The following is a 13,268-nucleotide window of genomic DNA, read 5'->3' as shown; positions in this document are numbered from 1 at the left end:
TATCAGTGTGATGAAAGGAAGGCAAGAAAACCCAGACTAAACAGGAAAATATTTCAGACAGAAGAAATAACCAGAGGACATTAAAACAGAAGACACAAAGTAACAACAGGAACACTGAAGTTATCTGTCCTAGTGAAAGTGTCACAAATGAAATAAACGTATGCTGGCAGTGTAGCTCAGTGGTAGAACACATGACATGGGTATAGAAGGCCTTTAGTGCAATGCCCAAGACACACACCCCCAAGAGAAAAAAATATTCGCATTAGATCAAAAACTAAATCCAAACTTATTTTTCCCTGAAAAATATTCAGAACATAATTTATAAATGATAACAGATGGTAGATCAGATGTCTGCCTTGAAAAAACTATAATTCTAAATTAAAAACAATCTTTTCTACAGTGTTTTATGGATATCTCATGTTTTCTTCACTTGTGTGGTTGTTTTGTAGATAAACAGCGTGGCTGTGTTCAGGAACAGTAACCCTATCCTGATATTTATTTTTCTAATGTGTTTTGCCATCGCCACAATTTTCTTTGCATTCATGATGAGCACATTCTTCCAAAGAGGTGAGTACTGACGTCATTTTCTCTAAGTACTGACGTCATTTTCTGTGGATGGATGTTAGTGACTTTTCTCTGAATGCTCTGTCTGCCATTTCCATGACTGACAGCAAAGGTATTTATTACTCCTCCATTGCCAAGTTTTCTCTTATATAGTTATCTCAGCAGTGGGAGAATTCTATTCCCTATTAAAGCCTTGTTAGAACACATGATGATATATATGTATAACACACACACACACACACACACACACACACACGCACGCATATATTACATAAGGAATGTGTGTTTTAACAAAAAAGGTAAAAGGAACAGAAAATGAGCTCAGCAGCCCCCCAAAAGGGACTGTTTATAAGAACCAGGAAGAAATGTGATACAAATGGGGCCGGAAGCTTATCATTTATATTTGCACGTTTATATATCAAATAACTCGCTCCAATATGTGACTCCCAGAAAATACTGGCCCTGCCAAGATGGAGAAGTTATGTGGATCTAAACGTTACCTCCTGGTTCCAGCCATCCCTCCATGGCTTTATAGCAAGCACAGGAGGGTACTAGTCAAGTCAGGGAACTTAGAAGATACTCGTGGAAGGATGCCTGCAACTGGGACTGGAGGGTTCTCAAGGTTGAAACCTTAAACACGAGGTCAAGCACAGTAAATAAGCAGACATTTAGAAATCAAAGGTGACCAATGATGTCGGAAACACAAACCATAGTCAGAAGGAGGCAAAATGGGGGGCAAGGGACAAATGAAAGCAAAAGTAGATCATGTAACTTAACACCGGTAGATCATCCAGCCTAGCACTGGTAATTGACTGGCTTTTGACAATGGGGTCTTCTCAGCAAAGGATGCTGGAATAACCGGAAGTCAATCTTCAAAAGAATTGACCTCGAGAGCTACACACATCACACACACAAATTGACCATACTGATTGTAAATCTGAATGTAACTGATAAGTCATATTAAAAGAAGATACAGGGAGGCTGGCTCAGTGGGGGAAATGTTTGCCGTGTGAGCATCACGACCCCCATTCAATCCCTCAGCCTCCATGAAAAAACCTCGGTACCGTACATTCCTAATGCACGCTGGGAGGAAGCAAACAAAAGCAACCCTGAGGCTTGCTCGGTGTTGGATGAGTGAGAGACCCTTAGTTAAGAGACCCAGTGTCAGCCTCTGGCCTCCACATGCATACCCATGTAAATCGACATGAACACACACACACGTATATGCATAAGAACATATACTAGATAAAGACAACATGAAGTCAGGAGGGGCGTGGGCTGAGTGTGTCCTTGTGGGAGCCGAGGGGATGGAGTGGGGGAGCGTAGGTATAATCAAAATATGCTAAATACACAAATGGAAATTTCAAAGAATAAGCAGAAATATTCTTAAACACTAAGAGAAAACCTTCATGATTTTGCATTATGCAAATGACGTCTGAAGACTCCAGAAATGCAGCCAATGAAAGATACAACTGGTAGCTGAATTTCAGAAAAATTTAAAACTTTTGAACCATCAATGTTACCGTGAAAAAAGTGCTGGTGCCAGGGGGTGGTGGTTCACCTTTAATTCCAGCACTTGTGAGGCAGAGTCAGACGGATCTCTGAGTTCAAGGTCAGCCTGATGTACAAAGCGAATTCCAGAACAGCCAGGGCTATACAGAGAAACCCTGTCTTGAAAAAAACCAAGCCAAACAAACAACAAACAAGGATCCCCCCCCCGCCCCCCCGTGCTAGCAGGTCTGCTGGATTCCCCTTCTGTGCTAGCATGGCTATCGGATCATATTTGTTTAGGGTTAGGCAGTGCTGTTGATGAGACTTCACGGGTATAGCCTTTCTGATATTTCTAGAAGATGCACTCCCACAGAAGACTTCCTGTCCCTCTGGCTTTAATAATTTTTCTGCCCCCCTCTCCCACTGTGACTCTTGAGCCTCAGGTGCAGGAGCTGGGTTGTAGATGTGCCAGTTGTGCCTGGCATCACATCATCTATTGTTCTCTTTACTTTGATTGGTTGTGGGTTTCTGTAATGGTCTCCATTTTGATGTTTCCTTAGATGAAGGGTGAGACTTACCTGTGTATGTAGAAAATCCGTATATACACATTACCACCCCCCATGTGTGTGAATAAATATTTAGAATGAAGTTAGGAGTTATGCTAGCTTAGCAGAGTGGCAGGCAGTTCTAAGTTCTCCCCTGTGATCCGTGACTTCACCAGCCCCGGGTAGGTGGCTAGGTTCCTGGTAACAGGCATAGTTTTCCTCTTGTTGAGTGGGCCTCTAACCCAGTTAGAGAGCTGAGGTTCCTGCCAAGGTATGTGTGCCTCCGCTGTCCCCTCAGCGCTAGTGTGTCACGCTGGCTGTTGTTGCAGCCCATAGGCAGCATTGCTGTGTAGGAATATTGGTTTCTTTCTTCCTTTGGAAAATTTCATAGCACCTTCTGTTATCATGAAAGCGAGTCGGTCCTCAGGTCAGGCCCAGCCTGGCTCCTCTGAGGCCATGTCCAAATGCATGATGTCTTCGGGAATAGGATCTTGCTTTCAGTCTCAGGGAGGCAACCCAGGGCAGCATCCATGACCTACAGTGTTTTGGGAGTCTCCTGGACCATCCTGACCAACAATGCTGAAGGGACTACTCATGCCTGGTGTGCTTCTGTTAGTCAGTCTATAGCTCTTGGGAGGAACCTTGTCAGCCCAGATGGGAAATTTTCATTTAAGCTACATATGCACATTGCAAACTTATATTATTTGCAACATTAGGTAAATGGATAATAACGTGATGCTTTGTGACCCTTTTAGGAACCCTTACTGTGATTTTATTCTCCTTTGTTCTACTTCTATTGTTATTTCTCTCTTCTCCTTGACTACCCCCCACCTCCATTTTCCTGTTTCCCTCTTCAAATCACTTGCACCCTGCTCCTCCCCTCTCCATGCCGTCTTCACCATGAAGAACTTTGACTTTCCTGTTTCCTGCAGTTACTCCAGGTTGTTTGCTTGCATCTGAAGACTTGAGCTGGGAGCCACAGATGAGAGAGAACACACGACATTTGCCTCTCTGGGTCTGGGTTTACCTCATTCAGTATGATCTTTTCTAGTTCAAGACTTCGATATTCTATGGCTTCTGGGCTGGAGAGATGACTCCGTGGTTAAGTGCACCGCCTGCTCTTCCTGAAGCCCTGAGTTCAAATCCTAGCACCCACATGGCAGCTCACAACCGACTGTAACTCCTGTTCCACGGGACCCAACAACCCTCACACAGACACACATGAAGTAAAAAAAAAAAAAAAAAAAAAAACACCAATGTACATAAAAATACAAATAAGCAAATTATTTTTAAAAAGACAATTCCATGACTTCATCTCCTTTATAGTTGAATCGTATTCCACAGTGCATGGGTAACACACTGTCGTTATCACTCTTTAGTTGAAGGATCTGCAGGTTGTTCCCATTTCCCAGCTATGGTGAATGGATGGCAGTGGACATGGCCGAGCAGGAAGCTGTGGAACATGTCTTCTGGGCATATGTGGAGGAGCGGGTTAGCTGGGCCTGCTTGGGGATTTATCTGTAGCTTTTTGATAGTTCTCCGCACAGATTTTAGAACAGCTAGATACGTTTGCAGTTGAATACATGATGAACGAGGTTCCCTTTGCCCCACATCCTTGGTACCAGTTTGTTGTAGTTGTTGATCTCTGCTCTTCTGGCTGGGGTGAGATGAAATCTCAATGTTGTTTTGATTTTTATTTCTCTAATTTCTGGAAACAATGAGCATTCTCTTTAGGATATTGTTTAGTATTTTTTTTCCTCCTTTGAGAACTCTCTGTTCAGATCTTAAGCCTCTTATTTGAGTGGGTCACTTGGGTTTTGTTTGTTTGTTTGTTTGTTTGTTTTTTCCTGTTTTTGATATATTTACATGTTCTGGATATTAGTGGTCTGTCAGGTTTTGTAGTTGGCGAGGACTCTCTCTCCTTCTGTGTGGCACCGGCTCTTCTTGCAGAGGACGGGTCTGGTTCCCGGTTCCCACATAGTGGCTCACAGCCATCTGTAACTCCAGCTCCAGGGATTCCAATGCCCTCTTCTTGTCTCTGTGGGTACCAAGCATAGATTCAATACACACTCATATGCACACATGCACATAGAGGCAAAATACTCACATGCATAAATGAACATAAAATTTTTCAAATATTTTTACAGAGATTATAGATTTATCTGACATATAAATTTATGGGAAGTTCTCAACAAGACACTGGGGAATCAAATCAAGCATGTTAAAGGAATTAAACACCATGCCAAAAAGGATTTATCCCAGAAATGTAAAATTTATTTATAATCCCAGCACTTTGGACACCAAGGCAGTGGAATTATCAGCCAATTTGGGCTACAGTGAGACTCTGTGTCAAAATGAGAATCTCAACAAAACTGCAACATGACTAAAAAGATGTCTGCTGGCCTTGGTCCCAGTAACCACAAGCTGATAAGGCTAAGGCAGAATTGTAGGTTCACGGTCAGCTTGGTCTATACTTGAACCACATAGCATAAACTTCTGAGTAGAAAAGGAGAGAAAAAGGAAAGGAGGGAGGGAGAAAAAAGGGAGGGAAGGAGCGGGAATGAAGAACAAGAATGGTTCAACATAAGGAAAGCAGCCAGCATATCCACCACTTACAACGAAGGAAATCTAAGTATACTGTCTTAGTTAGGGTTTTACTGCTGTGAACAGATACCATGACCAAGGCAAATCTTTTTTTTTTTCTTTTGGTTTTCGAGACAGGGTTTCTCTGTATAGCCCTGGCTGTCCTGGAACTCACTTTGTAGATCAGGCTAACCTCAAACTCAGAAATCGGCCTGTCTCTGCCTCCCAAGTGCTGGGATTAAAAAGCGTGCGCCACCACACCAAGCAGCAACTTTCACGTTTAAAAATGCTGTAAGTGTTTCTTTCCATCCTTCACTAGTAAGAGTGCAAGTATAAAAAGAGATGGCTTCATTTCTGAAACGCTGAACCTATCACAGAGATAGTATTTTTCTCTTGGCAGGAAACAAGGTTTCTGTGACAGTAAGTTACTGATGAGCCTTCCTCTCCCCTCTGACTCTGCAGCCCACGTAGGAACTGTGATAGGTGGCACTGTCTTCTTCTTCACTTATCTTCCCTACATGTACATCACTTTCAGCTACCACCAGAGGACTTACACCCAGAAGATACTCTCTTGCCTCTTCTCCAATGTTGCCATGGCAACGGGAGTCCGGTTCATATCTCTGTTTGAAGCAGAAGGTAAGATTCATCTTTCTCAAACTCTATTTAGGCTGCCTACATGCTTTGCGATGGACAAGGCTGCCCTCCATTTCCAAATACACAGAATTGCCATGATTATTTCATTTCATGTTCCGAGCATTTACATTACGTTATAATGTGGGATGCTAAAGAGATATAGGGTGTGCTTCACAAACCTGACAGCATAAGCCGGGCAAGTGGTGTCACATGTCTTTAATCCCAGCACTTGGGAGGCTGATCTCTGGGTTTGAGGCCAGTCTGGTCCAGTGAGTTCTAGGACAGCCAGGGTTACATAGAAAAAGCTAAAACAAAAGCAAGCAAACAAACAAAACTTTACAGGATAGACATACATATGGGGAGGGAAACTAAAACATATTAAAGGAAGGAAATTGGACCCAAACATGTTGGCCTGGGCCTGTAGCCCCAGCTGTCTGGAAGGCTAACACAGGAAGTTTACTGGAGCCCAGGAATTCCATCCAGGCTAGCTTGGGCAACAGAGTAGCTTTGTTTGGAAAAATGACTAAGAAATTATATACTTGTACAAGTCTATAGATATAAAATATATAACGTTATGATTAGAAACTCAGAAAATATTGTAAACTGTACTGATAATGTAGTTTTCATATGTATTAGTCTTATTGCTTGTGATGTCTCCTCTTTTACAGGTTTCTCTAGGGAATGGTATTAATCAGCCTTATGTTATTATGATGAAATAACTGAAATAATTAACTTGTAATGAGAAAGGCTTGTTTTGATTTACGAATCTGTAGATTCCAGTCAAAGATTAGGTGGCCTCCTCATGTTGGAACTCTGGGTATCCAGCACTTCATGAGAGAAGTACACAGCAAAGCAAGCTACCAGGAAGCGAACCAAAAACCAAAATTATCCAAGTCTTATATCCTGTTAGAACAACCCTCCCATCACCTAAAGACCTCCTGCTAAGCTCCACCTACTGCTAAGCTCCACCTCCTGCTAAGCTCCATCTACAGCTAAGCTCCACCTCCTGCTAAGCCCCACCTCCTGCTAAGCCCCACCTCCTGCTAAGCTCCACCTGCTAAAGTTTCTGCCAACTCCCAATAGCATCTCCATGGGAACCAAACCTTTAACACAGTTTGCTTACCATCACTGTAGCAGATACCTGAGAAGATCAGCCTTGAAAGCACACAGCTCTGATTGTCCTAGAAGTTTTTATTCTTTGTTTATTCTTTGTTAGCCCCATAAATAACAAAATATCAACATTGAAATTAAGATGTGTAAGAAGAAGGGAAAGTCAGGTTAGAGTGAGAGAAGACACATATATCACATTGAGCCGGCAAGCCGCTTACGTTCAGAATGTTTAAGGAACTCACTCACATCACTAGAAACTTGCTCCTGTAATTTAGAATAGCGAGGCAAAAACACCTGTCACTTCAGGGGAAAAAGAATATGCAGAAGGCTAATACACACATAGATGGCAGGAATCAAACCTCGGACCTCTGGAAAAGCAGCCAGTGCTCTTAGCTGCTGGTCCATCTCTCCAGCCCCACTACATTTCTTTATAAAAGATACTAATATGCTCTCTTGCTCGCTCTTGCTCTTGCCTTCCTGTTCCCGCTCTCTCCCCATTCCCCTCCCCCCTCTCTTTCCACATGCTCATGGCTGGCCTCTACTTCTCTTCTCTCTCTCTCTCTCTTCCTTTCTCTGCCTCTACTACCCTCTTGACTCCCCTCCCTGTGCCCTGAATAAACTCTATTCAACACTAAAAAAACAAAAACAAAGAAAAGCCTAATATGTCAATAGTGGTGATAGAATGAAACCTTGAAAGGGCCCTGAGATGGCTTAGTGGTTAAAGCTGCTTGCCTTCATGTCTGATGCCCAGAGTGTGTACGGTAGAAGGAAGGAGAGATCTGACCTCCTTCCTGCTGTCTTCTGACCTGCATACAGATGCCATGGTACACATGCACACACGCACACACTCACACCACATCCGTGCAAATGAGCAAAAGAATGAAAATGGAAATTTAAAAATTCTCCATTAAATGGGCATGGTGGCATATGCCAGCAATCCCAGCTACTAGGGAGGCTGAGGCAGGAGGAATGAGAGTTCATGGGCAGCCTCAGAAACTTAGAGAGACCTTGTCTATTAAACAAAAAGAGGGAAGGACTGGGAATATAGTTCATTGGTAAAGTGCTTGCCTATTGTGTGTGAGTTCATTAGTCCAATCCCTGGTACTACTACAATAGATATTTTAAGAACCTCTGTAGTGGTTAGTATTGCTTATAAACTTTGTTGGCGCTAGCATCAACTAAGAAACATGGTTTGGGGGAGGATTAGTTGCAGAAGGAAGCACCTCTACCCCCTGAGTGGGGAGCACACTCTAGCAGTGGCCTCAGTTCAATGACAGTTGAGGAAAATGGAGGTGCCTTGTCCCCTCACCCTCTCACCCTGTTGGCAAGTGCGTTGTTGTTGTTGCTGCTGCTGCTACCATTCTTTGCTAACATCAGAACCCAACTCTGTTAGCTTTCCAGTGTGGAGTGAAGACTTCAGCTCTCCAGAACTCCCCTAACCCCTATCTCTAGATTAGAACTGCTGAATCTTGTAGACTGAGCAGACAGCCACTGTCTACCTTCTTTGGAACAGGCACAGGCATCCAATGGAGGAACATAGGCAGTGTCTGGGGAGACTTCAGCTTTGCTCAGGTGCTGGGGATGCTCTTGCTGGACTCCTTTTTATACTGTCTGATAGCCTTCTTGGTGGAGTCTCTCTTCCCAAGAAAGTTTGGAATACCTAAGTCTTGGTACATCTTTGCCAAGGTAAGTTCTGATTCTGCTATTTTAGAGACATATGTTACTTTTTTTTTATATATCTGTCATCTGCGTTCCTCTGTCTCCCAATAATGTGCTAATTAAGATCTCGGGCACCAGTAAGTCTCTACCCTCGATTCACCTATCACCCTGTGGTTGGCAGCGGAGCATAATTACCAGTGAGTCTCGGTTTCTCTGAACCTACCCCACATCTGACACACTGGACTCGAAGATGAAACAGGGAGGATCATCTCGTCCAGTGTATGCCTGTTGAATCCCAGGTCCTGCGTCATCCCACAGAACTCACCCCCTTGCTAACATCAGAACCCAATCTCCTAGAGTTCTCACACCCCGTTTCTCCACTGAGATCACGCCAGTGTGCCAATAGCAGTGCCAACAGCTTTTCTAGACAACCCCAGAAATCCACAGACTACTTTTTCTTACAAATATGAGCTCCTTGTGCTCAGCTTCGCCTCGCCCGGTGGCCTGGGGATGTTTGCCTATGGGCCTAGTGAGGACCCTCTGCAGCATCTGCTCTGCCTTCTTTCTGAGAGTATGGAAAAACAGGTAAATACTACACCAGCATCCCCATCCAGGTCGCTCCCCCAGGACTACTGGTAAGGTGGCTTTCCAAGTGGAGTCAAGAGGCTGGAAATACAGCTGTTTCCTTAGCTCCTCTCTGAGGGCCTGCCAGGGATTATAGACGATCTGGAGTGAATCCATCAGCGTGCTGGTAAATTTTTCCAGGTGCCATGAAATAATTGGTTCAGCAAATAAACTGCCTATGGGGCAGGGGTCTAATTCACCAAAATGTATCTCCTGGAAGAGAAAGATCACATGAACAGTTAGTGTGTAAGTTAACTTCTCGTGCAGAAGCCCGTTCCAGCGATACCGCCACTTTTGAATATTGGGGATCCTGAGAAACCGTCAAAAGGGGATTTCATGCAGGATGAGCCAATGAATCAGATGAACACAATTGAAATACAACATCTGTATAAGGTATCGGCTTTCTAACTTCCTCTACGGGACTTGAGAAACAACCCTCTAAGCTTGTGTTTTGTTCAAACCGTGCTTATGTAGGACCCCCAATATGGGGACCCCCACTCTAGTCCAGGGACAGGGTGCACCCACAAACACACAAGAATCCTTCTTGATGCAATACACACGAAGCTTTATTGGCAGAGCTCTGAGCCGACACAGGAGGCAGGGGAGTCGACCCCGAGTCTCGAGAGCTAGGGGTTTTTATGGGAAAAAAAGGGATAGGGGTGTGAGGAATTTCAACAAAGGTATGGGACTGGCTCTTTCAAACATTAACAGAAAGATTACATATCTGCAAAAGGGCATCAGGACTTTGTTCCTGTGGGCTGGGGGCTTATCTTTGTTCACATAGCAACCAGTTGATGTATGTCAATAGACAGAGGGAAGGTTCTGGCCAGATGGTGTTGACTCAGACAAGATAGCCCTGCTTGTGTCCTTGCATTCCTTTTCAACTTTATGGTCAAGCTGTTCTTAGGAATGTCTTAACAACAGCCCTGCCCTGGCATGCATGCCTGGGCCTGTTCTGCTTTGTTCTCGGCCCCAGGCCACGGGATCATAGACAACTTTTTTTTACATGAATCACAAGTTACAAAATCTCATTTTCCTTCACTTACAAGCTGCTCTGTGTAATTCAGAGAGTTTTTGTTTGGTTTGGTTTGGTATCATCATCATTCAGTTTTTTTTTTTTTACAGTCCAGTTGTGATTCTCCTCCCCGTCCACCCTCTGACAGTCCATCCCATTCTTCCCTCCCAACCCTCTCCAAGAGGACGTCCCCCCCCTGCCCTCGCGCCCCCCCCCCCCCCCCCCCACCCAAACACACACACACACACACACACACACACACACACACACACACACGTGTGTACTGGCTGAGTGAAACTTGCTTCCTTTGGCCTCCATGCTGTCTGGCACATTCCATATGCAGAGTTTCCTCCTCCCACCCGTCCCCCTCCCCCCCCCCCCCCGGGCCTCAAGTCTCTCCAGGGTTAGGTGCTTCTTCTCTCACTGAGGCCAGACCAGGCAGTCAGTCCTCAGCTGTATACGTGTGGGAGGCGTCATAGCAGCTGGTGTATGCTGCCTGATTGGTGGCTCAGTGTCTGAGAGATTAGTTGAGATTTCTGGTCTTCCTATGAGCTCCTCCTCAGCTTCTTCCAGCTTTTCCCTAATTCATCCACAGGGGTCCCCAGCTTCTGTCCACTGGTTGGATGTAAGTATCTGCATCTGGCTCTCCTTATGTGACCCTATTCTCAAAACTTAGAAACACAACTTGAAATGCCCCGTTTCCTGTCATGAAGTTAAGTGGAAGGAAGGCCTGTTGATGAGGGTTTCTCAGAAACAGCATCTTCTCCACCTCCACTGGAGACAGGCCAGAGTGCAGCTGTTTGATGGAGCACTTGTATCCACCAAATCAAAATGTAAACCAGATCTCCCTATTAGCCTCCAAACCCAGGAGCAGGAAGCTACCGTTCCATAGGTGCTTGCAGAGGCTTGCTTCACACAGAGCCCTGTTTACTGAGATTTCCGCAACAGGTATAGTCTCGGTGCTTACTGTGCCTACAGAGTTTGGCTGTCTGAAATCTCTGTTCTTCAACTATAAAAGAAAGCAGAGGGACAACTCAGACCTTTGGTATTATGACTTTAAAACTCTAACTTGGCTGGATATGGTAGCACACGCCTTCAATCCCAGCACTTGGTAGGCAGAGGCACATGGATCTCTGTAAGTTTGAGGTCTGCCTGGTCTACATAGGGAACTCAAGGCAGTCAGGGATATGTAGTTAAAGCTGTCTCAAAAAAAAAACAACAACAACAACAAAAAAAAAACAAAAGCAAACCAAACAAAAACAACAAAACAGGACTGGAGAGATGGCTCAGCCATTAAGAGCACTGACTGTCTTTCAGAGGTCCTGAGTTCAATTCCCAGCAACCACATGGTGGCTCACAACCATCTATAGGGGGATCTGATGCCCTCTTCAGATGGCGGATGTTTATGCAGTAGAGCACTCATACTTTAAATAAGTAAAATTTTAGAAATATGTATTTTTATACATATAAATAAATAAGCAAATAAACAAACCACTCAGCCTTGTGTTGCCTTCTACCTGGGGACAAATGGATCATGTCCTAGCCCAGGACACCCAGGAAATGAGTCCAGGTCCTCTATAAAATTAGTGTTTAGGAGCCTCCTAGCTCTCCCGTGTGTTCCCTCCTGTTCTCTCACTCTCTTCTACTGGCTCTGGCTCTCTCTTCATAATATGCAGTCTTGGGGCAGATGGGTCTGCATGATTTCAGCCAATCAGCAGAGCCAGATCTCTGCTCTTTCTAACTGTGACAGATGTAATCATTGCTTCTCCCTGGACCATCCCTACCATGAGCTTTTAAGACTGCAGAATGGCTGGGGCCACTCATTGGTGGCAGAAGGCCGGGCGGGGTTTGAATGCTCCCTCTGGTGTGCCTTTCCTTCCCTTTGCCCTCTTCCCTCTACTTGCTTGCAGCAGACTGCCTGTCCTTGTTTACAGTTGGGCCACACAGCACCCCTGCTGAAAAGGAGGCTGAAGTCAGAGGACAAGACTGTGGAGACCAAATAGGTATAAGGAGTGAGCAAACTCCTTCTGTAATACCTCGTTCTGGGCATCATCAGATGGCCTGTAACAACAGACATCTAAGTCCCAGTGACCCACAGTGAATTCCATACCTCAAGTCCAGCCCAATCCCAGTGGCCAACAGTGTCGGAATTCCATATACAACGCCCAGCCCAGATGCTATTAGATGGGACAGATATAGTCTGAATCAGACACTGAAGTGCAATGCCATCTCTGGTATGGCCTTACTCTTCTTTTGAAAGTTTATTTACTTATGTATTTTATGTATATGAGGGCTTGCTGCAGGACCAGAGGAGGGTATTGGATCCCATCATAGATGGTTGTAAGCCACTGTCTTAGTTTTATTGCTGTGAGGAGACACCATGACCAAGGCAACTCTTATAAAGGACAGCATTTAATTGGGACTGGCTTACAATCTCAGAGGTTTAGTCCATTATCATCATGGCAGGAAGCATGGCAGCATGCAGGCAGGCATGGTGCAGGAGTTCTGCACCTTGGTCCACAGGCAGCAGAAGGAGACTGTGTTACACTGGCCAGATTTGAACATATGTGAGACCTCAAAGCCTGCCCCCGACTGTGACATACTTCCTCCATCAAGGCCACACTTGCTATCTCTTCAGCTCCTCTTTCCTTACACTTAAAGCATGAATTTCTTCAACAGTAAATGGCATTTAAAGTTCTGGAGCTTTCTGAGCTGGAATCAGAAGACTCTGGTGCTCCTCGGTTGCACACCCCCTACTGAAGGACCAGGGCGCCCTTTCTCAGAGGCTGAGCTGAGTGAACGGGGAAGGTCCACTTATGAGTGGAGAGAAGAACTCCATTCCTGCCACAAGCCTTCCTACCTTGTGCTCCTAGGCCTTTGGTTCAGGTTTCCTAATACTGTTTCAAGACTGCAGAAGGGGTTCCCAGGCAGACTCCCCAGGAGCTCAAGGCTGTAGAGTTATGAGAGGAAGGTCTCCCCTGCAAGGGTTGCAGTTTGGATACCCATTAATGACCTGCATTTTCTTTTTTTTTTTTTTTTTTTTT

The 13,268-nt window shown here is 44.8% G+C and overlaps 1 protein-coding gene across 6 annotated transcripts in view; it reads left to right on the top strand.

Moving 5' to 3' along the window:
• The window catches only part of LOC110283822 (ATP-binding cassette sub-family A member 17), a 94,970-nt gene that overhangs the window by 26,410 nt on the left and 55,292 nt on the right, over positions 1-13,268 (top strand). For 5 of the 6 annotated variants that reach the window (XM_029471709.1, XM_021149349.1, XM_021149346.1 and 2 more), the window contains 4 exons: positions 450-567; positions 5,646-5,819; positions 8,440-8,612; positions 9,477-9,602. In XM_029471709.1, the coding sequence (XP_029327569.1) occupies positions 450-567; positions 5,646-5,819; positions 8,440-8,612; positions 9,477-9,602 (591 nt within the window). The remainder of the gene's footprint in view (positions 1-449; positions 568-5,645; positions 5,820-8,439; positions 8,613-9,476; positions 9,603-13,268) is intronic. The other variant, XM_021149351.1, reaches the window with a different exon arrangement.

The sequence above is a fragment of the Mus caroli genome, chromosome 17 (genome assembly GCF_900094665.2).
Source record: "Mus caroli chromosome 17, CAROLI_EIJ_v1.1, whole genome shotgun sequence".
Lineage (NCBI taxonomy): Eukaryota > Metazoa > Chordata > Mammalia > Rodentia > Muridae > Mus > Mus caroli.
This window is presented reverse-complemented; position numbering and strand designations above follow the sequence as displayed.